Below are 27973 nucleotides of genomic sequence, written 5' to 3'. Positions count from 1 at the left end.
CACGCTTCAGCTTCGTCTGCGTTACATTTCCAATATGACATTTCTTAAATGGCACTTATGTCATTAGCAGCTGTTATTTTTTCTTAAAATAAGCCTATGGGAATCTCTCCAAAAGCAAATATTTTTTGTTTGTTGACTTTTTTACAGCTACTGAGCTGTTAGACAAATCAAATTTGAACTAGAGCTTCCGTTTGGAGTCACATTACGTAACATTACGTTATTTCCTTACGATTGTCAAATGAATTGTGAGGCCGAAGCTTCATTGTGATAGCATGCATTGAAATCCTATGGCTGAACTCGTAGACGTCAGGCGAAGCCGAAGCTGAAGCGTGTTTGTGTTTCAGCCATAAAGAATCAAAGCCTAGTGAATTACAACAATAAACTATCGCAAGAGGCAGTATCATGCCAAAAATTTAAGGTGGCACAGCAAGAGATTGAAGAGAAGGTCTCTGGGATGACAGTCCTACGCACAAACCATCACGCCATATAAAGACTGGAATCTTTCGTACGTTTTATCCTCCAACGCCCATTTGTTTATATTGTTGTGTTTGTAATTTTGGCATTAAGCCCATTTTGAAATGTGAAATCCAACAACAATTTGATGCGGTGTATTTACTTGTTTTGACAAATGTTTTTTTTTATTAAGTTGTTGTGGTGAGAACTTTAGATTTGATTTTAGCTGTCAAATGACAAAATTAATTCCATCCCATAGTTAAAAATGTTTGTTTTTAACTGTCCTATACGGTAGTCCACGGTAGTACCCGTGGCATGATGGTTAGTGCGTTGGACTGTCATGCAAGGGTTCTTGGGTTCAATCCCTCCCTGTGCCACCTTAATTAAAAAAAAAAAAAAAATTCGCGGGTACTGCCTCTTGCGAGGAATTGACAATTCCTTCAAGAGTAATTCTTGTCATGAAAAAGTGCTTTCTCAAATTAGCCGTTCGGATTCGGCATAAAATTGTAGGTCCCTTCCATTCCTGAAAACAGTACTCGCACACAGGAATGGTTGCGAGTTGTAAGTCACTAGGCTCTGGTTCACAACGGACTGTTGCGCCACCCAATTTATTATTTATTAAAAAAAACCATCATCAAGTTTTGTCGCCTGAGTTATCGCACTCTTCCCAAAAAATGCAATAGCTAATGTCGCCGTAGCCACTAGGTGCCTGCCCTAAAGAATTTCTCATAACTCTACTTTATTTTCGTGGTGAATTGCCTTTAGAGGGTGGTGAATTGACTTTAGCTGTGGGGAATTGATGTTAGACTTAAGGATGCGTGAAAATTTACGTTTCAGCTTGTAGGCAATGCAGAATGACAGATTGGTTTCCGGTCTTTATATGGTGCCACGGGAACCACTTTTGACAGTATCTGTTTCTAAGAATTCAGATATCTTAATATTGATGTGTTGAACGCACTCTGGTTGTAATGAATGCGTCTTGTGTAATTAAGGTAAATGTAAGTTCGATTTACAGAAGTAATAAATGCTTTTATTTTTAATTAAGTTCAGAACATGCTGACCACGCTTATGCTGATAACATTTTCAAAACAATACAATTTCGTTTAATAATGTATTTGAGCACTTTAAGTTCAGGCAGAAGCGTTCGTGATTTTTTTGACTTGGAAGTAACTGAATCCTTTTATTTCAAGGAAAAAAATAGTTGTTTTTCATTAATAATTAAAATATTAAACTATTATTTTGTCCACGAATTTAATTCTTTGGCAAAACAAACAGTTTCTTCTTTTATTCATCAAACCCTTTACCACAGATCTCTGAACAAAAACAAAATTATGAGTTTGACAACTCAGGATCTGTTTAGTTACATGAAAAACCTCTGATGAGCGTATTCAGTGGAACAAAAGTAAAAGGTTTGTTCGATTCTGGTTGAAAAAAAACTAATCAGTTTCCTTTATTTTATAAACCATTTACTACCTGTAACTTGATGTCACGATTCGTCGATTTTGGAAGAACTAACCTTCCTCTGTTAATGTTTATTGAAAAGAAACAAAATATCGTTACCTAATTGGCAAAATAGAAACGTAATGTTCCTAACAAGTGTGTTATTATACCCTCATTGGCGTTGTGATTGACATTTTCGTCAGCTCACTTATCAATTCTTAAGTATCTCACTATTCAAACTCTTAACAGACACGTGCTTTGATGTAAAATCATCCAACCAGAATCGATTAAGTAGAATGACGACCACATCGAAGTTCTCCAATAAATTTTTCTTTTTTTTTCTTATTGATTTAGACAAATCAAACAAACTTTACAAAACCAATAGAGAAGTTCTTCTTATAAAACCCATCATTGCCCATCAACCTCCCCCGAATCGCATTCAAAAGACTCAAGGTGAATGGAATGAGCAAACGAGCGAGCAATCATGATGTAATGGCCTTCAATATGTCCGTGCAAAAACAAAAGTGGAAACACTTGAGCCCCTCACACATACATTTTCTGTTGTCTTAGGTTAAATATTTAGATAAGAACAGCTGTAAAGCTGTAACGTGTAAACATACTTAAGATGGAGCAAAAGCGTTTTGTTGATCTTAAAGATGCACTTTTTTTTTGTTTGTGTTGTTCCTTTGGTGTATTTGCTTTGTTTGATTTAATGCAAGTGTCATAATTTAACAAGCTTAGGGAATTAATAATAATATTTTATTAGATGATGCTCCTTCGTTCATGATGTCAAATAAATTTATCCAAATTAAAAAGAAAAACACCGGATGTTTATTATTCTGATATTGTTATTTATATTCTCCGAAAAGTAAGCATCACGTGTCGTGATTTGGTTTCTCAAAAAAACCAAACAAAATTAACTGCGTGACAAGATGTCAACCAAAAAAGCACGAGCCATATTATGATAAACAAGCAAAACATAAATATAAACAAAAAGAAAAAGATATATTTACACAAAATACCTACTTATGTATTCGTTTTAGTTTTTTATAATATAAAAATAAAAGTTGGGCGGTCGACACGAGCGTCAACGTTAGAGACGACAGCGACATCGACATCAACATCATCGGTGGCGAGTGGCGAGTGGCGACACACTAACCTCGTCCGAAAAAAGAAAACCAAGACGATTCATAGGTAAACACCGTTATGCGTGGCTTTAGACATACAGCGTCAACTTATATATTTTAAAAGTTAAGTAATAAATAAGCGGAAGAAATTGTATTTTTGTGTCGTCTGTGCGGACTACAGTGGCGCCATTTTATATTTTTCTTTGACAGTTGTTGTGACATTTGATGTCATTTTATTTAAGTATGTGGTTTGTTATGTATTTTTCAGGAAGCCCTTTAAAATAAGTTCAAGATATATTCATTCCAGTCTATTCAGATTTTATGGTAGAAATGAAGTTCTCTTTTTTGAAGTGAATTTAAAAATAATGCCGCAAAATTTGAAAATACTTACTGTTAAGGCTTTAATAATTCACCAGTTAGCAATTTGCTAAATATTTAGCACTTTACCAAGGGACTCCAACATTTTAAACCTTTTTTTTTTCGTTTTGCTAACTATAAAATTGTTAATTACAAAAAACATTCATCTAAACATGTCTAAAAAGTGACATGAAAATAAACAAAGCAAATATGCTTAAACGAACCTATCAATTGGAATTCCCAAATGTTGACTAGACTAGTCCATTCACTGCTCTTGCTCTTATAAGAATATTTGTACAGTTGTCATTTGGATTTAGCAAATTGTTAAAAGTCAAATTGTTATTAGATATTAAAATTATCTTTTAAGATTAGAAAATTGTTAAAAATGGCTTTCATATTTAATTAAAGCGTTTCAAATGTTGGGTCACTTTCTTTTAATTTTCATAAGACCGATCATTTTTTAAAGTTTTTATTAATCAAACTTACCTATCTTTTATTTATGGGCGTTGGTAACATTCGATGCTTTTCAAGCGACTCAATTTGACGTCTTATCGTTAAATTCGAAATAAGCTTTTTTTTGTTGTTGAATTTGTGGATTCAAGCATTCAAGATTGTTTTATTTAAGACAAATTGCGTATTCAGTTTCCAAACAAATTAATCTTTATTTCTTACCAAAATGATGATTTTGTTTGTGTTATCACCTTAAAATAAAGATTTAATTTTAAATGGCGCTGTCATTGATTATTTAAATTACAAAATAATTCTTGAGCTGTCAAATAATGAAATGTAATTTATGTGTATGTATGTAATGTATGTGTCAAATCATAGTGTCAAAAAAAGTTATGAAATATTTAGCGATATCTGTTTGTTTTTAGTTGAGATGCTTTTTCTGACATAGAAAGTATTGACATCTAGTATAATTTGTTGAAAACAAACGATACCATGTTTTTTGTGTATGTTATTGACAAATTTTGACAGTTCGTGCAAAATGAAGCAGAAGCAGGCTGTGCGCTGTGACTGTGATGGTTAAATTTAAATGTTACACAATTTTTTCCGCATAGCCCTCTTTGCGCTAGTGTTTTGTCTGTTAAAAGTGGAACTATCGTGAAGTTGGCTACTAGCAGTCCATGTATGGTATGTCAATGATTACAATATTTGAAAAAGAGCGTTCAGCACAAGTATAGAAGAAGTATATTTTTTGATATTTCGAATTAATCTAGGTTAAGAGTGAAGTGCGAACTAAGTTCATATCATAAGCTTTTGAAGAATGAAGATAAATACAAATTATTGTCTTACACTGAATATAATAGCTACCTTAGGAAATTCTCTTTCGAGATTTAAAAACGATGAAATTTGTAATGATTAGTGCCAAAATGAAGCTGATTAGTTGTAGATTCTTTTTATTTAGTTTTGTAATTATAAAATTGCTTTCAATGAACAGCTGATTGTTGATTTGACATTTCGGAACAAACCATTTTCTTTGTGTTCCCGCCTGTCAGTTTTCATTTCAATGATCAACTGTAACCTAAAATGCTGGATTCAAATGAGGAATTGAATGATTCTAAGGCGCCAGTTATAGCTATTATTGGTTTTCATCATTGAAAACAAACATTGGAATTTTTTTGGCAGGTCGTTAATAGCTGTCATTAAAAATTTCTATCATTGAACAAAATTTCCTGATTAAAATTCACCAACAAATTTTTAATGGAAGAAATCTGCATGGGAATTGTGTGAAATTAGAATAGAAATCAGTGGAACGATTAGTTTCACTTTTGCACATAAAAGTATCAGCTGTCAGGAAAATGAATTTCGGTCCGGCATATAGAAAAATACATTTTTAGAGAAAAATAAAATAATATTTTCCTCAAAAAAAATTCGTGATTTTCGATCGAACAGTACATAATTATCATTTCTAATCAAAGGGAAACACCGTCAAATATCAATTCAAAATTTTTCCGGATCGAATTCAATGATAGCTATAACTGACGCCTAATCAGGAAGTTTTATAATGATTAAAACCATTGATAGTTATAACTGGCCTCGTAAAACTTACAGTCTTATGTGATAAAACTGTCAGAAACGTCAAAATCAGCTCTTGTCACTTTGTACTTATGAAATACTAGATGACTTACATTTGTTTGGGCAGATGCAAATCAATCTAAAATTTCGATACGAATATGTCAAGAGGGTATCTGCCTTAAAATCATAAAATGCATCTTAGTGACATTTTACTTCAAGTTTTCAAAGTATGTTTACTCAGGAAAGTGGCGTATTCAGCTCTAAAGTCACAAAAGTCATACACAAAACTGAGTGTTCAACTACTTTTAGTTTCAGTTTTGAGTTTCAAAATAATTGTTAAGGAAAACAAGAAAAAAAACCTTGTTGAATATTGTAAGAACTCAAAAAGGTTAAGTTCGAAGAGTTAAATAGGTTGAATCACTAAGGTGCTTTGAGGCACTTCAGGAGCTCTTCCATCTTACCCAATTCTTTAATGCCTTTCTGCAACTGAAACTGGAACGATTGATTGATATCCATGTACGTAATAGCATTGATAAGAGACTATCGATGTCTCAGCATGCTTACTGCAAAGGGAAATCGGTAGAAATAGCCTTGCACACTCTGGTAAGAACTATCGAATACTCCCTTGAGCAAAAGGAACATACATATGGTGGCCTTCCTGGATATTGAGGGCGCTTTCAACAACGTTGACACATCCGCTATCATTTCTGCTATGACGACCCTAAACGTCGAATACTCACTCTGTGAGTTGATTAATCTAATGGTACCAAACAGGATCATCAACTCTAAGATGGCGGATTTTTGTACGAAAAGGTCTGTCGGTAGAGGCACTCCGCAAGGTGGTGTTCTGTCCCCTGTGCCTGTGCCACCTTAAGTTTTTTTCACGGGTACTGCCTCTTGCGATGAATTTACAAATTCTCCAACAGTAGTTATTGTCGTGAAAAAGTGCTTTCTCAAACTCGCCGTCATGCCTATTTCACCTGAAAGATAGAAGATAGGTATGCCGATAGCTACATTGTAAACTTCTGCTAAAAGAAAAAGCTTTTGAAATAGCAAACTCTAGGTGGCACAATTTACCAACATGCGCAGCCACAAAACTCTTATGGCCTTCACTGGACCTAAAGGGCTCTAAAGACTTGTTATCTCAAAGCAGACTTCATATTAGCTCCCTAATAGGTGTCCTTACGGGACACGCCATACGACTTGGTGTAGCCTCAAATGACGTCTGCAGGATCTCTCACCTCTTCTGCACTTGCCGTGCTCTTTCACTAAAACGTAAACTCAATCTGGGAGACTACTCTTTTGATAATCCCAGTGAACTGGCTTAAAAGGATATCAAATATCTTCTTCGCTTTATAAAAAGCTCAAAAAGGTTCGACTAGTAAGAAGTAATTCTCTAGATTCATGTTGTATCACAATGGCCTTTTCTTTTGGCCTAAGTGTGTAGATTCTGAATCCGCAGCCACTTTAACCTAACCTAACCTACCATAAGACCTAAGACGCTAATGCTTATAGAATCAATCTGTTAGTTTTCCAAACCCTATGGACACGGAAATATTACGAAATGGATTCCATTCGATATTTTTGCGACAAACAACGACTACTGCCTTGAACCTCAGTAAGGATTTTAACGTCATTATTTCGTGCCAGAAAGGATTTTAAGGATGGAGTGGTAAAGAAAGACTTTACTGACATAACAAAGATGAAAGATGGGTTTGGAATTTTCTTCGAGTCCCTTAATGTCTCTAAATCTTTTGGGCTAATTGATTTTGTCAGTATATTTCAAGTTGAATTGCTAGAAATCAGAGAAGCATTTTAATACTTAAATTAAATTAAAAGGTTAAAGAGTCTATCTGCACCAACAGCCAGGCTACTGTCACGGCTATCCATTTGCCCACAACAGCTTCCCTACTGGTCTAACAATTCGGGAATGAATTAACCAGCTTTAACACCAATCATCGTGTTACTCTTCTTTCGGCTCCAAGCTATAGTGGCTTCAATGTAAAAAACGGGCTGATAAGTTGGCTCCGCAAGGTTCGGCCCTTAATAGCTCATTTGAGGAAAGGGTAAATAATTCTCATGGACCATTGAAAGGGAACACTTTATCAATTTTTCTGACAGTGGACCAGTCTAACGGACCAGGAAGATATAGCCCACCTATCGTTCTATCGAACTTTTATTCAGATCCAGTTCAAGGATATTGCAATAGTTGGGTATCACTCACAATACTCATTGCCGTAGTTGCGGAGACCAACATGAAAGGAAAACTGCGATTTACTTTTTCTGTAATTGTCGTTCCCTGGCTAGTTCTAGAATGTCAACTTTTGGAAACGCATTCCTTAACGGTCTTGATGACCTTTTTAAGAAGAAAATCCAAATACCTGATTTTCTTTCTAAACGCCAAGAAATTGCTCTAAAGGTGCTGAATAGTCTATATAAATCCTTTTATTTTTTAATAAATATGATTTAAAATCATGAAACTGAAAATAAAAATAAACCAGCATAGGTGTTCATATATGCGTTTCGCCCCGATGTAATGGTTGGGCTCATCAGAAGATGACCATTACAGCTTGTCTTGAGGCATATTTTCTCGAATAAATCGAGACTCCATATAATCCGAGCTACATAGAGCTACTGTGAATTATATAGTTGCTACAAGTCTTCAAAGAAGAGAAGAAGAAATCCGTTATACATTTTCTTTAAAACATAATTCTAAAGACTTTATGGTATCAAAACTGAGCTAATTAAGTCGCGCATCAAGGACTTTTATCGAGCTTGTGACTGCCATCTTTACCCACCTACTTAAGTTGAGTTGAATTTGATCATCAATACAAATTTATTTTTCTTCCAAATTTTGCTAAAAACCAATCCACTGTATAAAATTTGTCGTTGTCTTCAAAGTTCATTCACACGAATACAATGCAGCAGCATCGTCGATTTTTCTCTCGTTTACCTCACCCCCTCCACCCTCATCTAAACCAAAAAAAAGAAAGACTTTAGACTTTGTCAATTTAGTTTACATTTGTTGTTGTGTCGTTTGGCTTGAAGGTTTTATAAAAAAAGACAAATCTCCCCCCTAAAATAATGTCGATAGCGGTGTCGAGGCGATGTCGATGACCAGCCCCTACCCCCTCTCCCTCTCTTTTATTGTGAATTGTGACAAACACCAAATTCCAATGATTCAAAAAAGTATCTAAAAAGAGAACTTTTGTATTTCGTGTTTTCTTCTTATTTTTGGCGCAAATGTTTGTTCATCCGTAAATTATAGTTTTTGTTTGTATCTTTTTGTTTTGTCTTTCATAGAATTTGAAATACAAAAAGGAATTCAAAACTAAAATGACACAATTTTATTTTGTTTACATTTTTTCTTCATAAATATACATATGTATGTTAGCTATATGTTAATATAAAACTAACGGTATTATATTTATAAATAAAATGTGAAAGCATAGTTAAAAAGATTTATATTTTTTTAACATTCTTTTTGCAATAATTTCTTTATGATTCTGTTTTTATTTTTATTTCGTTATTTCACTTTTCTTTGACTGGATTACACTTTGGTTTCTTGAGTTAGACTTATTCTAAAAAAATTTTAAGATCTAATTTTCATTCTGTCATTAAATTTTCATAAGCAGAAAAGTAGACGATCTACCTTAAGATGTTTTGACAATAGCTACCAATGACGTTTTCGACATTTCTGGCATGTCATTTCTGGCAATGAAGTTTCCGTCAGTGGGTAGGTTCAGACAACAAATAAGGGTCTTTATTTGCAATCAACTGCATTCTTCGAAAGTAAATTTTGACCCAGGTAACTAGTTAGTTTTTCAAGTGTCATAAACTTCAAACTTGGAACTTTACTTCTCTAAACTCAAACTTCAGTTGATCGTTTAGAAACTACCAAAAACATAATTGTCCTCCCTTTTACTTACAACATCAAATAGAATCGTGCAGAAAATAAATAAATCACAATGAACACTTATCATTAGCTTTCAATTTGGCATAAGTAACAAATGTGGTTAGCTGTCATTTTGACATAAGTGGATGTGGAGTTGATAAATAAATGAATTAGGTGGCGCAACAGTCCGTAAAGAACCAGAGCCTAGTGACTTACGGCTCTACCATTCCTGTGTGTGAGTTATTGCAGGGATGGAGGGGACCTACATTTTATATGCCGAATCCGAACAGCTAATTTGAGAAATCACTTTTTCATGACAAGAATTACTCTTGGAGAATTTGTCAATTCCTCGCAAGAGGCAGGGATCGAACCCAAGACCTCTCGCATGACAGTCTAATGAACTAACCATTATGCCACGGGAAATACGTGTACGGGTAGTGGAGTTGGTAGTAAGAGAGATTAGTCAACTTTCCAGTAAATGCACTATTTGACAGCTGGTCAATCTGCTTTACTTTCAAGTCCCTTATGTCGTCTGAACCTGTCCAGTATTGTCACTATAACTTGACATTTTGCATAATATAAGTTCAGTTTGTATTCCAGATCAAAAAACCTAAAACTGTTTTGAGAAAAGCTACTAATGATATTTCTGGCAATGACGTTTCTGACATAGTAGGTTTCTCAAGTGTCATAAACTTCACACTCGTAACTTCACTAACCTCTAGCTTCACTTGATCGTTCAAAAACTACCAAAAACATAAGGCAAGCTACATTTCCATATCTATTTTATTTCTTATTTAGTTTTCCAATTTGACAAGAAACCATTTTACGCAAAACATGAAATAGATTGGTGCAGAAAATAAAAAAAAAGACAGATTAATAAAGTTCAGCTTTCAGTTGAATGAAAAACTATGATTAGCTGTCATATTGACATAATTGGGATTGGCTTAATAGTTTGTGAGATTTTTCTTGAATCTTGACTAACTTTCCAGTCAACTCTCCAATAAAGTTGCCTTAATTGGAAAGCAATTGTTTTGCTGTTGGACAATCAGTTTTCTAGAACCTTTGCCTTTCTTTAAGTCCCTTATGTCGTCTAAACCTGGCTAGTGACGTGTCTGGCAGTATTGTCACTACAACTTAGCATATTAAATAATATAATTTTAGTTAGTATTTCACATTAAAAAAAAACTAAAACTGGTTTGCCAATAGCTACTAATGACGTTTCTAAAAATGACATTTCTGCCAGTGATATCTAATAATGATGTTTCTGACAGTGACGTCTCCGGTAGTATTGACACTACTAATTGATATTTTAAATAATGTAATGTTGGTATCCATCCATATCAAAAAACCTTTTTAAAAGACATACAAAGAAATAGTCTCAGTTAATTATGTCTAATCCATTTCACCAAAGTGTTGAAATCTACAAATAAATTCATAACATCGTTTTAATGGTTGGTTGGAGAGTTTAAAAAAAGTCGTTTATTTTAGTACTACTTTCACAGTTGGTTTGCTATTTGCTCGGTTGTTAGTGATAATGTTGTTCTTGTTTCTTATTATTATTGTAGTTGTTGTTAGTAATTGACTTTGGCTTAAACTAAATGACTTCAAAAAATAATATAAAACTGTTAATACTATTATGTACCTACTTAAGTGTCAACTTTTACTTGTTTGATAGTTGGTTAGTTGAAGTAATTACTTGTTGATTGTTATTTTATGGGAGAAGGAAATGAAATATAATATAACATAATTAAAAAGAGGTGTAGCAGTACCTTAACGCTATACCTAGTGTATAGGTCACTTAACTTTCATTAATTATTTAATATAATCTGATTATTTATTATGTTCCATTGGCTGAAAAACAATCTTCATTCGAATTGTTGATGAAGTGGTTATTTTAGAAATTGGCTTAAATTGATCGATGTAGGTTAAACTTTAGTTCGTGAGTTTGGCAGAGGTTTATCTTACAGTCATTATCTGTCATTTTCTTTCTTCTTAAAATGGAAATAGATATAATAATAGGAAATATCCAGAAGGGAATTCATATCATGCATTGAATAAATTAGCTGTCAGATCAAACAAAAGAAGAGAAGCGTCTTACATTTTTTTCCATTCCTACTTAATGAAATCTATTTTGCACTAAAGAGTTGATTGATATCTGAAAGCAATAGGCACGAATCTTATCGAATAGTTAAACATTTCTGGGACAGCGTGAAGTATCAAGTTTTATAAAGAATTTGGTAGGTTCTTTTTGTTGAAGTTAACGTTAAAAATGTCAAAAACTGGACGAAAAGTGATTGTTAAAACAAACAGTAACTACAATTGCAAATGTCAAACGCAAACTCATGTTCACTAATAAGATTTTCTGTTGATTAATTTGGGTGCATACACAATTAAAAAAGATTTGTTACAAAGTCAATATTTGCTTTGTGTTATTTTAATGACATTCCTTCTCTTTTTCAGCTGTCAAATTTTCATTAAAATTGATTTTTCCTTGATGTACTTTAGAAACACAAAATGATCCTGATGCAGGCACCAACTTTAATTTATTTCTTAAGTATTCTTAACTTTAACAATCCAATTAATTACAAACCACATCTGTCAGCCTGAAAGATGAGCATTGAATGTAAGGAGGGGTTAAATTCTCGAGAGAATTAGATCTAAAAATTTGACTTTACGTCAAAAATAAATCAATTTAATTTTCCCAATAAAAAATGCAAAAATTTGCTTTTTCAAACTTCTTGCTTTATTTAGCAAAGGTCTTAAAATGATTGCGAACCAATAGAATAGATCTTATCTTGTAGGTGACTCCAAGAAAAAAGTTTTAAGTTGTTAAAGCACAAGATCTCTGTGACCAATTGTGATTACTTCTTCAAATAAAATGATTTCGGAAACTCGTTTTGCAAAATTGCGATTATTTCGTTCCTGTGTGAAATTAAGAGACGTCTTGGTAAAACTACACATGTGCTTCAATATCTCCTATTTCGGGAATAAAAAGTCAAAAATAGGCTTCAATGACCAAGAACATTCTTAACGCAACTCAAAAGTGCTTTAGTTTTGCAAACTAAAACCTCCGATTCAAAAATAAACTTCAATGACCAAGAACATGCTTCACTCAACCCAAAAGTGCTCTAGTTTTGCAAACTATTTAAATCTGTCAACCTTATTGTTGCAGTTTTAACAATTTCATAGGTTGTTGAAGCGTGTATCATTGGGCAGGTTCAGACGACATAAGGGATTTAAAAGTAAGGCAAGTTTCTATTTTCTGATTGGCCAGATGCCAAAAAATTGCTTTCCAATTAAGGCAACTTTATTGGAATGTTGACTGGAAAGTTAGTCAAGAAAAATCTCCCTAACTATCAAGTCAAGACCATTAATGTCAAATTGACAGTTGATCATACTTGTTCATTCAAATGAAAGCTGAACTTCAAAATCTTTTTTTATTTTCTCCTTATCAATTTGGAAAAGCAATAAGTTATATTTTTAAAATACAAAATACAAGTCGGAATGGAATTTTAGCTTGCTTGGAAGTATTTTGTAGACAATAATGTTTTTGGTAGTTTTTGCACGATCAACTGAAGGGATAGGTTGGTGAGGTAAAGTTCCGAGTTTGAAGTTTATGACATTTAAAAAACTAACTAGTTACCTAGGTCAAAACTTACGTTCAAAGAATGAAGTTGGCTGCAAGTCAAGTCCCTAATGTTGTCTAAACCTGCACATTCCGTTTTAAGCAATGGCGTAGTTAAAATAATTTAACTGTCAAAAAAGTGACAGCTGTCCAAATCGGGAACTATTAAAAATTCGAATTTTTTATTGGAAAGTCCTTAATTTTAAGTTGTCCTTTTGCCTGCTTGTGTTATTTTTAAATTTTTAAAGAACAACCACCACACACTTAAGAATGCAAGAAATAACTTCTCAATATTTTTCCAATTCAAATTCTCAACAACATAATCGCCATGTTTGTACATTATCCATATAAAAACTTATTCAAACGAATAAAATGCTTGCCAAATGACAAAGCTATAAAAGTGCAACAAAATGTATAACATATTCGACAATTTGTTTTAAAACAACAAAAACCCAAAACACTCCTAAGAATATCCAAAAATCCCAAGTATCTAAAAATGGGATTCTCAGATAATCCACTTCACTTGAAGGACACAATCTTAAATATGTACGTATCGGATGCTTCGCATTTTAGCTTGTTGAGAATATTTCCTAATTTCTTTGGTTGTTTCTTGTAGGTTGGGTTTGAGTTCTGAGTGTTCCATTGTCACAGCTGTGGAGAATCTTTTCGTACACCACATGTATCCTTTTTTATTTTTGTTGTAAGACTTTTCTGTTTTCAAAATGTTAACATATAAAATAGGAAAGAGAAAACATTGGTTTGACATTTATGTATGTTTTGTACGCTCTCGTTATGACATAAGAATAACATGAAATAGGAGTGACATTCGAATGTATTTAAGGATAATGCAATTTTCGGTCATTTAACACAAAACAAAATTCTCAAAGCTATATGTGACACATTCAAGTTCAAATATGTGTAAGAACAAAATTATATATATTTCTTATGTTAGGACTATTTGAAAAAAGAGGAGAAGATTGTGAATGTAGAATACAAGGACATTTGAAAGGGAATTGCATTGGCAGCGATTCAAAAACAAGAAGGACATTCTAAAATAAATCTTGAAAATATCCGTCTTAGACTTGGAAAGTTAGAGATTTATGGGAGTAAGCCAATACTATGTATTATAAAAAATATCCCTAAGTAGGGTATTAGGAACAAAAGAATCCAATATCAGGACATACTGCACAGGAATGCACAAGAAACTAAGAAATAGTCTCATTTACAAGAGCTTTCTTCTAGACCTTGACTATATTTTTATTGTCAAAAAGAAAAATTGTTTGACTTTAGTTAAAATTATTAAAAACTTGCCATAGAGAGTTAAAATGTCATCCCTTCACTTAAGTATTCATTATTCTCGTCAAATTTCAATTTCAGAACGATCATTCGTTGAGTAAGTTGACATATTAACTATCATATGTCAATTTTTTGTTGACAGGTGGTTTGGGGTGTGTTTACATATTCTGCAAAGGTTTCCCTTATTTATTCTATTTGTTCCAACAAATGAAAACTGTATTAGACTTGTTATATGAAAATCAAAGTTTGTTCCACCTCAATTAGTATTAAATATTTTGTGAAATTTTGTTTGCAAAACAAACACAAATTGTGGGATACTTTGAATGCTTTCATTTTCATTATAATTATATTCGCTTTTATATCATTTAATGAGAGAGCCACCTAGTAGTATTGGTTGATAGCTTTCTTTTTTCATGGTACTTAATCAAGTCGTATTATAAACACAAAGAATTTCTAAACACATTCATTAAATAATATGATCTTGTTAAATTAGCTAAAGTATTAAATACTTAAATAGCGCCATCTATCAATTCGAAATAGGTGTTTTTCTTTTTCAATTTGTGTAATTTTTATCTGTAGTAAGTATCATAAAATTTATTAAATGTCAACAATTAGCTTTTTAAATAAACACAACAAGTCACACAATATTGCTTTAATAACTCAAAAATTATGACATATGTCAGTTTAGTTTTGCACCATTGAGTATCAAATGTTGACTTCAAAATGATAAATCGTTGCTGATTTATCAGTTTGGATTAAATTTTAGAAAAAAATGGTCAAATACTTTTCACGAGTTTGACATCAGTTTGACAGCTACTTTGACATCTAGTTTAACAGTATTACATGTCGGAAACTCCATACTTCAGAGCCATTTTAATGATGCTCCGCAAAGTTCACATTGTTTAAAGCTAAATGCCTCCATTTGCTGCTTTTTATTAAAAGTTATCTCTTAATTCTTTAAACAACCTCAAATCTTTAATAGACAATTTAAATAAAAACAAACAACTATTTGCAAAGCAATTATCTCAATTTATTCTTTAATTTAAGTTTTTAAATTGTATCCCAGTTGTGTTTGCAACATTTTTATTTTTAACTTTTTTAAAAAGAAATTGAGTTATCCTCGTTTAGAACAAAAATAAACAAATCAAACTTTAAATAGTTTGACAAAAACACGCATCCTTTCATCCAGTTCTAGATGTAGCGCAGGTTTTTTACTTTTTTAGGACTGTCCTCCTACATATGCTAATATCAAACTATTATAAAAGTTTCTCTCGAACTTTTTCTATTCAGCGATGCACTGAAACCACGATAGTGGTTCTTGCAAAAAAAGTATACATCCCTTGACTAGGTCATACGTGAAGTGGTCCTATTAAAGCTTTTAAATTAAAAAAAAATCGAAACTAAAGAAATTTTGTAAGCAAATGCTTCAATTTGTGAGAAAATGCTTCATTTTCTGAGTAAAAACTTGTTACTTTTTTTTAGAAAAAGCTTATTTTGTAAGAGAAAAATGATATAATTCTACTTTTCAGCTATTTTTCAGCAAATAACTTTATTGACTTAAAGTTGATAAATCAGATTAAGCACATTCAAAGTAAAGCATAAACTAATATTAAGTAATTTATTAAGTGTTTGCCATCTATTATTTTTATAAAAAAGTTGAACATTTCGAACAGACTCAAAATGGGCTTGTCATTTAACAGAAGTAACATTCCTGTTTAATAAAAAATGATGCATCTGAACACGACTAAACAGTGACAGTTTGTACAAAGAACAAAATCGAATTTCTTTGAAATGTCAGAAATTCAGAAGTTATGGGTTTAGCAAAATAATCAAAGCTATTTTAGGATTTTAACTGAAGTAAAATGCTAAAAACGGCCTAAATGCTATAATCTTTCAAAATTAACGTTTTAACTTGCCTAAAATGGCTTTAGCAAATCACTTATGTCCCCTAGGCAGCATAATTTAAACGTAGGGTTTCAACCACTAACCTCGCTGAATTTGTATCTCTTACTTTCTCTGCCTTAGAAAAAGGTAGTAGTCGTAGTCGATTGTACAGGATGGGGCGTGGTTACTTCCTTCTTTAAAAAAAAAAATATAACACAAAAAGTATTGGCTGATTTAATTATTTTTTCTGTGTATAAAATTACATCGTATAGTATTTTATTTGGTTTTAAAAACGACATCTTGAAGGTGGCGATCTGTGCTTTTGTCGGCGATAGCAGCACGAATATTGTTTTAAATGATCTTTGGACGATCAGTGTAAACCAACGATTTAAGGTATCCCCACAGAAAAAAATTACATGGGGCTAAATCTGGCGATCGTGGTGGCCACTGAAGATAGCCTACAAAAGAGAGATGAGTCATAACGAAAACCTTAGATAACGTTCTTTCGAACAAGCCATAAACCAACGCTTTACTAGTAATAACCACTCAGTTGCGAGAGTTTCTTATAAGGAAGTAACCCCAACCATAGACTTGTTCTCTTCAAACTGTCCATTGTTGGCTCTAAACCTTCTTTTTTGAAAGACGATATCGCACCGTTCGTTTCAGGTCTACAACCTCATACCTTTTCTTTGCTTTACCTCTGGTATTCCCCAAGGCAACCACCTAGGCCCTGTTTTGTTTATTTTTACAATCAAGGATCTTAAAAGTTTAGTAAAGCATTCTTTTATCTTACTTTATGCTGATCATACAAATGTTTTCAAGATCATTTCATCAACCCATGGCTCTTCTCTTATTTAGCTTGGAACTTAATATTGCCAAGTGCAAAGCTTTAAAGACTCCTCCTCGTCTCTAGATTTTGCACAATCAAATCATACCTGGTGTAAAAATATTAGAGACCAAGAGCTTAATTTTCTCTCCCATAAAGACAATATCATTCTCAAAGCCACCTTACCATTTGGTTTCGTTAAACGTTGGTCCAAAGAATTTTCTGACCCCTATATAAAACGGTCACTATATAAAACCCATGTTCGCCCTCGAATACGCGTCTTATGTAAATTTGGTCCCCTTTCCGAGGTATCGAGAGCTTGTAATGTCGTTTCATTCGATTTTATCTTTCTGATTTACTTTGGTACAGTCCTCTTATTCTTCCTCCCTCCTTACTGCCTAAAGCTTCTCAACTTGTCGTTGGACGAAAGTAGAAAACTTGAAGACATTATCTTGATTCATCCATTCCTTTCTTGTCATAAAAAGTGTTTTCTCAAGTAATCGGTTCAGATTCGGTTTTAAATTGAGGGTCCTCTCCATTCCGGACAACATTACTCGCACACATGAATTGTTGAGAGCTATAAGTCACCATCAGCTCAAGAAATATCTCGAAGATCAATTCATCTTTCGTAGCAATAGGTCCACTGGTGATATCATGGTTTCCACCGAACAGTGGAACAAATCTTTACATTGGTTTGGAGAAAGTAAGATTATTGTGCTTGATATTTCAAAAGCATTGATAGGATTTGGCATCAGGCTCTCTTATCGAAAATGCTTGCTTTCGGTTTTCATGAATCCCTCCTTCATTGGATTAGTAATTCCTTTTTGAGTCATTCAATACAAGTTGTATTGGATGGATTCAAAACCGAAAACAAAAGAAATGCTGGTGTGCCCCAGGGCTCTGTTCTATCTCCAACACTCTTTCTCAATTTTATTAACGATCTTCAGTCTGGAACTTCTAATTCAATACATTGTTTCGCTGACGTTAGTACTCTTCGTTGAGAGATTCACATTCCTCTTCTTCGGATGTGGAACTGCAACGACAAAATATGATAAGCTGATTAAATTCCGACCTAAACAGCATTGTACAATAGAGAATAAAAAACAGCTTGGAATTTAATGCTTCAAAAACAGAACGCTGTCTTGTATCGTCAAAGCGAGATTTACCCCCCTTGCCATTATTCAAAGATGGCACTTGCATCGAAGAGACTAAACATCTCGATATTCTCGATATGTGTATCACCAACCACCTTTTGTTGAACGATCACATACGCGATGTAGCCAAAAATTGGGCAAGATGTTTGGGTTTTCTGAGGCGTTGCAAGAAGTTTTTCCCCCCTCTGATCAGGCGGTTATCTACAAGACTTATATATGTCCAAAGCTTGAGTATAACTACCATATCTGGACTGGTGCTCCTGCAACTTACTTAAGCCTCTTGGACAGTATTGAACGTAAAGCATTTAGATTGATTGGTGATAATACCATCATATGATCATTTACGTCGCACGAAAACTGTCGTAAAGTTTCCTGTCTCACCCTCTTTTACCGTTATTTTAAAGGTTAATGCTCTAGAGAAACAGCCAGTTGCATTACTTACCTTAAACAGTTCAACAGTAATACTCCCGCTTCTAGGAATGCTCATCAATATACCCTCGAGCCCAATCGGACGTACTGTTAAGCACAGAGATTCGTTCCTTAGCCGTACTACACGAATGTGTCACTTTAATTGAGTTAGTCTAAAATTCAGAAATGTCAAAAGAAATGCAAACAAAAATTTGACGTTTAGGAGTGCTTCACATTCAACACCGGCCTTTAAAATTTAACCATCCTTTATATATAATCTCGTACGCTTCCAAGTGTAAATATGCACTTAGAGACTTCCTTAAAACTTCGTCTTTTGAATCGCCCTTCCCCTCCACAGTCTTAGTTTAAGTTCTTAGTTTGTTTAAGTTAAATCTTACTAAATCGCTTAAAAAAGCTTAAGCATTCATCTTTTTTCACTTCACCGCAAATTTGATTGTGTTTTGAAAAATAGAATTTGATCTCAATTTGTTGCTCCTCTATGTCAGATAATAAATCAAACAGGATTTATAATAAAACTTGTGCTATAACTCATTATCATTTTATTCAACTAAAAACTAGCCAAGTAATGTTCAAGAATCTCTAGGCTCCAATATTTCGCTCTCTTATCTCATCACAGTTGAACTTAAAGTAAAATATTTTACTCTTCGGTTAAAATAATTTTCTTTAAAAACTCGAAAACTCCTAATTGAAAAAAACTAAAACAATCACGTCGTTTGTTTTTGCTTTTGTTGTTGTTTTTATCCGTTCCTTACATATGTGCGGATGCGAAGTTGAAAAACGTCATCAGATGAAAAGAAAAACATCGCATCCCCAAATGAACACATTTTTCATTTTTAAATTATTGAAACCAACAACAACAACAAAAAAAATAAAAACACAGAAACAAAAACAAAAGCAAAATAAACGACGACGACTTCAACAACATCACGAACGCTTGCTTACTTGAAGCCTCACTGAATCATAAGTGTGTTTCCACTGCTGGAAACGCGCTTCTATAAACATTCCCAGCAGTGAACTCAATTAAAGTTATCAGTGTTCATCAATGCCTCCGAACCGAACAGACAAAACGCCAGCTAGCGTCAACACCATGGGCTTCAGCTGGAGCTTATAAACAAACAAATTTCTATACGTTTTTTTTTCGGTTTTTTTGTTTTAAATTTCTTTGAATTTCATTGTGTATTTGTTTTTTTTTAGTGTCCATTCACTTGAAATCATGAAATCATGCTGAAACACCCAGTGTAACAATATCTAACAAAAAAAAAAGTATCTCATATCTGTGTCTAGTGTCTACAGACGGAAACCAGACGCACAAGTTTAAAAAACAAATCTCCTACTTTAAATTCTCAGTGTTCCCATCATAGAATAAAAATAATCAAAAAAATTAGCCAAAAGTATCCGAAAGATACAAAAGTATCTTATCTTAAATAAAAGCATTTCAAATATTCCAAAATGATTCTCGAGTAGACTAAATCGTCCGCGTACTAAGCGCCACCGCCGTCACCGCCGCCGGAAAGAGTGTACCTCATCCAAGCATCCATTTATAAATTAAAAGCGACTGTGAGTGAATTAATTCGTAAATAAAAAAAAAAAAGAATATTAGAAAAGCCAGCGGAAAAAAAGTATCTGATAGCTATTTTCTTGACTCCAGTCCTCCAGTTGGGAAACAAGAAAAACAAATAAAAGAAATCAGCACTGAACTCTGATAAAATGTTCGCCGCTGGAAAGATCATAATTCAATTGATTTTATTAATTTCGATTTACTGTTGGATTCCGATAACTAGAACCCATGCCATCGCAAGTCCGGCATCATCATCTTCATTGTCGTCATCACCATCGACGTTAGCTGGCAATGGCGATGGTGTTGGAGATGATGATTGGAATATTGCATCTGCACCATCCGACTCGAACTCGGACTTGGACGTTGTTGGTGCAGTGACTGTAGATGAGTCGGCCACAACTCAATTACCCAATGACGCACCCATAGAGCCTGCACTAATCCCTCTTACGTTGCCAGCATCGCCTCAAGCATCTTCACCAGAGTTAGTTCCTGATGTTCCAGTGGTTCCATCGTCAGATTTAGTTCCAGCAGCAATACCAAACGCAACAATGATGTTGACGACATCATCGTCAGCATCAGCGTCGTCGTCGTCGAGCGAAGGTAGACCGGCACTTGTCGACAAAGATGATTATGGTAATTATGCATAGAATTGTTTTAATATAATTTATTATGTATACTATAGATATGCATATTATTATTGTTATTTTTTTGTTCGTTATTAATTAATATCCTCTGTGGGTGGAGGAGGCTTTAGAAAAGCCATCACCACAAGCTTTGAGTATACGAGTATGGTTTTGTAGTGTAGTTTCATTGCAGCTTTATAGCGAAGCACTTTGTATTTGACCTAAATTAATGCAAATACGAGTACATTGGATGGAACTAACAAATCCGTTGCATTATTATTATAAATATTTATATAATATAGTATACACCGATGTAGGTACGTAACATAGAAATGAAATACACTTAAGCTAAATAGAGCTTAATGTAGCCCAACTGTAAGAGTTGAGATTTGTATTTGTTCGGTGACACTCAGGTGCCAAAGAAACTGTTCACTTTATAGATTTGTCTTAATTTTTTTTTATTTTAAAATAATATACGAATTTTCAAATTTTATCAATATTAAAAGTCTTAAGCTTACAAAATAATAATTTGGATATCGTCGAAAATATAGTGTTTTAAGTGTTTACCTTTCCAAGGTAAAAAAAAGGTCGTGGAAACGCTGATAAATTTTTAGCTTAAGAAATATCTTGAAGAACGGAAGCTTCTTAATGACCGGCAGTATGGCTTTCGTTGCAATAGGTCTACTGGTTATCTCATGGTTCATCTCACCGAACAGTGGAACAAATCTTTACATCGTTTTGGAGAAAGTAAGATTATTGCACTTGATATTTCAAAGTCATTTGATTGGCATCAAGCTCTCTTATCGAAATGCGTGCTTTTGGTATCGATTAATCTCTTCTTTGTTAGGTTAGATATGACCTTTCGGGCCGTACAATTCAAGTTGTATTGGACGGGTTCAAATCTGATATTCACAAAATAGACGCTGGTGTGCCCCAGGGCTCCGTTTTGTCTCCGACGCTCTTCCTTATTTTTATAAATGATCTTTTGTCTGAAATTCTAACCCACTTAATTGTTTCGCTGATTACAGTACCGTTCAATTCAAGTAGTATTGTACGGGTTCAAATATGTTATTCACAAAATAGATGCTGGTGTGCCCCAGGGTTCCATTTTGTCTCCGACGCTCTTCCTTATTTTTGTAAATAATCTTTTGTCTAAAACTTCTAACCCACTACATTGTTTCGCAGATGACAGTACCCTCAGCTTTTCATGTTCATTTTTAGATTATCATCCTTGTTCTTCGGATCTGGACTATCAACGGCAACGTATGCGTAACTCTCCCACAATTCCACTTTCCATGAGTGGTACTTGCATTGAGGAGACTGATTAGCTTTCAGTCCCAGGTATGTGCATTTTAAACCACTTGTTGTGGAGTAATAATGTATTTAACATCGATAAAAATGCTCCTAAGTGTTCAGGTTTTCTCCGACGATGCAAGAGTTTTTTACCCCTTCTGATCTGGCTATAATTTACAAAGCTTTTATTCGTTCAAAACTCAAGTATAATTCTCATATTTGGGCTGGTGCCCCAATAACGTACTTGAGTCTTCTGGGTAGAATTGAAAAAAGAGCTCTAAAAATGATAGGAGTTTGTTCTCTGTTCTCATGTACACCGCCGCAAGGTATCATGCCTGTCATTGTTTTATCGATATTTTTATAATCAATGCTCTAGCGAAATAGCTAGTTACATTCCTCCCCTCAAACAATTCAACCATAATACCCTTGAGCCAAATTTCGGACGTACTGTTAAGTACAGGGATTCTTTCTTTATCCGCACTACACGAATGTGGAATGCTTTAACAGGCTCAATATTTCGCCCTTATTACAATGTGCAGACATTTAAAACCAATGTGCATCGGTTTCTCCTTTCTAATTCTATCCTCTTTTCCTAATTGCTCGAACTGTGGTTAATCATTATAAGAGTATTCATAACCCCTTTAGTGCGCGCACAATATAAACAAAAAAATTGTGATCTACATTACAACATTTGCAGAAGATAGAATAGGGAGATGATATCCATAAATACACGAGTTACGTATAAGAAATCCCTAATCAAATTAATGTACTCTTAACAATCAATTGATAAATAAATAAAATTTGTAGATATCCTGAATCTTGCTCGCAAAAATTCTATTATTAAAAATTGAATTATTTTTTGTTAGTCACAACATTAATCAAACAATTATAAATTAGTAAATTTAAAATTTTAGTATTTTTTATTAATTGATATGTGAAGAGTGATTAGGGTCTAATGGAGTTAAACATTATCGTTTTCATTAAAGCAAGCTTTTACATTTCCTGCAACAATTTACCCACAAATTCGTTCATTTCAATTAAAATATTTAAAATATAGGAGGTTGTTCAAATTTTGTCTTCTTTATGATCTCGGTTGTTGGGTTATCAGTATAGACGAGAGATTTGACGTAACTTTAAGGATGTCAGATAAAATTAACAAGATGGCCAATTTAAAAGTCCATGTCTTGAGGTGATTCGTTCACCGAACATTTATGTAGCTAAAAACAAGTGATAGTTTACGGGCTGTATGGCATATTGTGCTGTCTTGTACAAACTTTTCCCCCTTCAAATTACTTAAAGGGACATGAGAAAAAAAAATCAAGTCCTGTTGTAAAAAGGCAAATGAGCTTTAGGCTCACGCGCAGAACGTCTTCATATCGGGCTATAATTTACAAAGCTTTTATGGCATATTGTGCTGTCTTGTAGAACATCCCAGCCCCACCCCAGGATTGCTCGACCATAATTTTAATAGTTATTGTTTTGCCTAAAAGAATTTCATCTTTGAACAGCCCCCAAAGAAAACTATTACAACTTTTCCTTCTTGAAGAAATATAAATCTCATAACTCAAAGATTTACCCAAACAAAAATTATCTTAAGGGTGAAACTTTTACCAGTAAAAAAATTTCTGGCAAAACTTATACAGCTAAAGAGGCTATTAGTTTGTTCTCCCAACCCTAGTAACATAAGTCAATTCTGGTTGTATTTAATTTTTTTTTTTTTTTGAATAATGTAATTTTTAAATTCAATACTTTATGCTGGTGCTCAGATGATCCGGATAAAAAAAAGAAGAACTATCTCCAAAAAAAGAAGGCATATCTCCAAAACGGCGAAGACTATTTCGAGATTTTTTGAAATTAGCACAAAACATTTAATTTCATTTCATTACCGGAACCGTGGTTTTCACGGTATTAGTCGTCCTGAAATGGAATCATTACCTTTTCGAGGCTTGTGTCCAATCCATTTCAATTTTCGTCTTGGGATATATATATCTATATCATTAGATACACGATTGGGCTAGAAGACCCGTCAGACGTTTCTTAGAAACCTATTAATAAAAGTTTTCAGTTTTTTGGTAATCCCTGCTGTTATTTTCCTTATTTTGGTGACAGTAAAACAATACAGATTCGACGTTTCAACGGAACATTCTTTAAGCTGAGAAAGTTGTTGCTTCAAAAATTGGACATCATCCCGAACTCATTTATTGTTCGGTTCCACCTTCAGTAGAAACAATACTTCCAAGATACTGAAAACTCTCTACTTTTTTTTTACTAATGGTTGAGCAATGTTTTCCAAAGAAGATGAGTTGGATGTTCCGAAGCTGATCGTCTTAGTTTTGCCCGTGTTGATTTCTAGCCCAACAATTTCTGCTGCTCTCTCCAACCTTATTGCCTTATTTGATGGATATCCATTATTCTTTGGGTAAACAAGCATACATCGTCTGCGTAGTCCAGATGTTTCTGCTATGTTGTCAAAGTCCATCTTATTCCTCAGTTTCCTGTCAAGGCCGCCCGCAGCACATCACTAATCACCAATAAGAAATGACTCCACTCTTCTACCAACCTACCTCCATGTGTAGAGATCTCCTAATAGTGGAGATGAGCTTATCCGGGACACCTTTTCACCGCAAAGCCTGATAAACTCTTTGTTGACTCTGCCAAAAGCTTTCTCAAGATCGATGAACAGCAGGTGAAGCCCCTAATGTAGAACTTTCATACTTAACTGACAGGACTAAAAAATATCAGAATATCACCAGTTAGCCATAAATAGTCTTAAATTACGATTTAAAATTCAATTTTCAAAACATACCTAAATTATTGCCAAATATTAAAGATGGCGGTGCTCAACGAACGACTGACAATCTTCATGACTGCTAATAAGCATTCTTTTAGGCTGAGCACCTACTTAACTTGAGACTTTTCGGCTGCTCATTGATGAAGTAGTAGCAGCACCCGAGGTGTGATGGTTAGTGAGTAGGACTATTATGCCACAGGTCTTGGATTCAATCCCTGCCCTGTTCCATATACAGTTTTTTTTTCACGTGTACAACCCCTTGCGTGATGGTTAGTGCGTTGGACTGTCATTTAAGGGGTCTTGAGTTCTATCCTTTCCTATGCCACCTAACTTTTTTCACGGGTACTGCCTCTTGTGAGAAATTGACAAAACCTCCCAGAGTAATTCTTGTCATGAAAAGTGCTTTCTTAAATTAGCCGTTCGGATTCGGCTCATAAACTGTAGGTCCCTTCCATCTCTGACAACGTTACGCGCACACAGAAATGGTTGAGAGTTGTAAGTCACTAGGCCCTAGTTCTCAAGGAATTGATGTTGCACCGCCGATTCTATCTATATTAAAGTACTATATATTTTGTATATCTAAGTTTTGGAAAAAAAAGTATTAATTGATATAAGTCCTTTTAAGGTTTCAGAGAACTTATTCGTATGAAGACCAAGGTGATCTATTCTATATCATAAGTTTTGTAAAAAGAACTGTTTTAAAAGAGAACACTTTTTTTGTCATATTGTTGTAGTTTCTTGTAAATAATTGCTTTATTTTTACCAAACACTGATCAACTCCAGTTACTTCTGTTTTTCAACACTTAAAGTATAGACTTCTAAATTATTGTAATTAAATGGGTGGTTCGATTTGCACTTGAGTATATGCAAACAATGTATAATGCACTTTGTATAGATACTATTATAGATACGCTATCTATAGATACAAATTGATTCTGTGTAATGTAGATTATCTCCGACAAGGTCGACCACGGCCATGCACATGCACTATGGCATAAGTGGATAGTACACCCTATTCACGTACGTTCTTTGGTCTGGTCACCACAAAAGTACATTTGCACGAATATATAAAAATGTATCTCAATATGAAATTGTGTGTATCTTTTTTTTTATTTTACTGATGTTGTTTTATTTTATTTTGTATTTTACAAATTTGTTCGTTAGTTTTGTTCCTGCCACTATTGAAATTGCAATTATTATTAAGTCGACTGTACTAAGTAGGTACTCGTACTCGTAAGTTGGTTAAATAAAATTAATTTGTCTCATTAGATACATTCGTATGTACGTACGAATACAACTCGTAGTTTATATTTACACTAAAGTTTGAATACAGAATTTTATTGGCAATGAAGTGGATAGAAAAATAAATCTTTCTGTTTGTTTATATATTTTTATTTTATATTAATAATATTATTTAAGTGCAGGTACTTAAATAAACGAAGCTAATATATGCGTTGTGTATTTAATACAATAATATTATATTGGCAAGCTTATTTATATATAAATAAATATTCCTACATATTAAGTGTATATTATTATTTAAGGAGCTTTATGCGCGCAAATGTAATTAAAACAAATATTTTGATTATTTATTATTTAATTAGTTGGATGTGTATAAAGCCCAGAGTGTGGGCTAGGTAGGTTTATAAAAAGACAAATTGAGAAGAGTCAATGTTCGATTAAGTTCACAAAATGATGCTTATCGATAGTATAATTAACCTTAAGTAGATATTTTAATTTATTTTTGGTGGTTTAATTATTTATTTGTTAGTCATGTGTTCTTGGAATTTATTTTGAACTGGAATCTCGTAGAGTAGATAATGTAGCAAATGTGTAACTTTGTAGTAGGATCAACCCAGAGGCCCATTGGATTCAATATTAATTGTGGAAAAGTGGCACATTTGTGTCTATTATAAGATACAAAGAACTTGAAACAATATCTTTCATTGTTCTTAAAATATTTAAATCGATAATCAATTTTTAACAGCTTTTAGTTTTTTTTATGTCAAAAATGGTTTGTTCAAAAACTTTGTTCTTCTATCAATAAAATTATTTTTGTGGTACCCGTGGCATGATGGTTAGTGCGTTGGACTGTCATGCTAGAGGTCTTGGGTTCGATCCCAGCCCATGCCATCTAAAGTCTTTTCACGGGTACTGCCTCTTGCGAGGAATTGACAAATTCTCCAAGAGTTACTATTGTCATGAAAAAGTTCTTTCTCAAAATTAGCCGTTCGGAGTCGGCATATAAACTGTAGGTCCCCTCCATTCCTGACAACATTACTCGCACACAGGAATGGTTGAGAGTTGTAAGTCACTAGGCCTTGGTTCTCAACGGACTGTCGCGCCACCCAATTTATTTATTTTTTTTTTATGGTGAGCTTCAAATTAAATTAATTTTTAAGTCCCTATGGAAAGTTATATTGTAATCGGTTGTAACCGACTTATTGAATTGAACATTTTTACATTTTCTGACGTTTCAAGGTCCCGACAAGGTCCTCTAGTACTAACGTTCGCACGTTTTGGATAGCGTTTTTCGCCACCCGTATTTCAAGTACCAGTGAAGATATTTACATCAGATAAATTTTATTTTACAGATAAAAAGATCAACAAATGCAGAAATTACTTTCAAAAATACTTGGATGTGTCTTTTTTTCTGCTATAGTAGTTTAAAAAAAAGTGACAATTTTGGTTGAATCAAAATATTTCTAGAACTAATGCCGCTAGCGACTTTATTTAAATTGTATATAATATAATGTGGAGGCATACCGAGCCTTACCCGATATTTTATCGTAAGTGACATTTTCAATAACAAGACAACTTAATTATTAAAATTTGGCAGTAATACAAAGAGCCTTGAAGGATATTTTCATGTCTTTACTTAAGCATAATTAATAGTTTCTAATAATGACTATGGGTACAAGTTGTTTTCAGGGCCAGCAGTAAGCTTCTGATTTGTCATTTAAGATACAATTTATTTTGGCGCTTACGATAAATTTTCGGCAAGGACTCGATACTTAAAAAAATTGGTATGCGACCCACACTGATAATTTTTCATCCCGTCTGTTGATTTGTCTTGCTTAAAAGTTTGTAGATTTTCGTGTTGGGTTAAAAAAAGTTGTCTTTTGAATTATTCTTCAAAATTTTAAAATTACCAACAACATTTTTCATATAAAAAAATAACTTAGTTTGAAAATCTAGTTTGT

The 27973-nt window shown here is 33.6% G+C and overlaps 1 protein-coding gene across 5 annotated transcripts in view; it reads left to right on the top strand.

Moving 5' to 3' along the window:
- LOC129938749 (tyrosine-protein phosphatase 99A) overlaps positions 1-27973 on the top strand; it is a 771051-nt gene that overhangs the window by 562907 nt on the left and 180171 nt on the right. The window contains exon 2 of one of the 5 annotated variants that reach the window (XM_056046482.1): positions 19700-20696. The exons of 3 other annotated variants lie outside the window; for them this stretch is intronic. In XM_056046482.1, the coding sequence (XP_055902457.1) occupies positions 20213-20696 (484 nt within the window). In that variant the 5' untranslated portion in view covers positions 19700-20212. Of the gene's footprint in view, positions 1-19482; positions 20697-27973 lie in introns of those variants that run through there. One more of the 5 variants, XM_056046481.1, reaches the window with a different exon arrangement.

The sequence above is a fragment of the Eupeodes corollae genome, chromosome 1 (genome assembly GCF_945859685.1).
Source record: "Eupeodes corollae chromosome 1, idEupCoro1.1, whole genome shotgun sequence".
NCBI lineage: Eukaryota > Metazoa > Arthropoda > Insecta > Diptera > Syrphidae > Eupeodes > Eupeodes corollae.
Note: the sequence above shows the minus strand (reverse complement) of the source record. Positions and strands in the feature narration are given on the sequence as shown.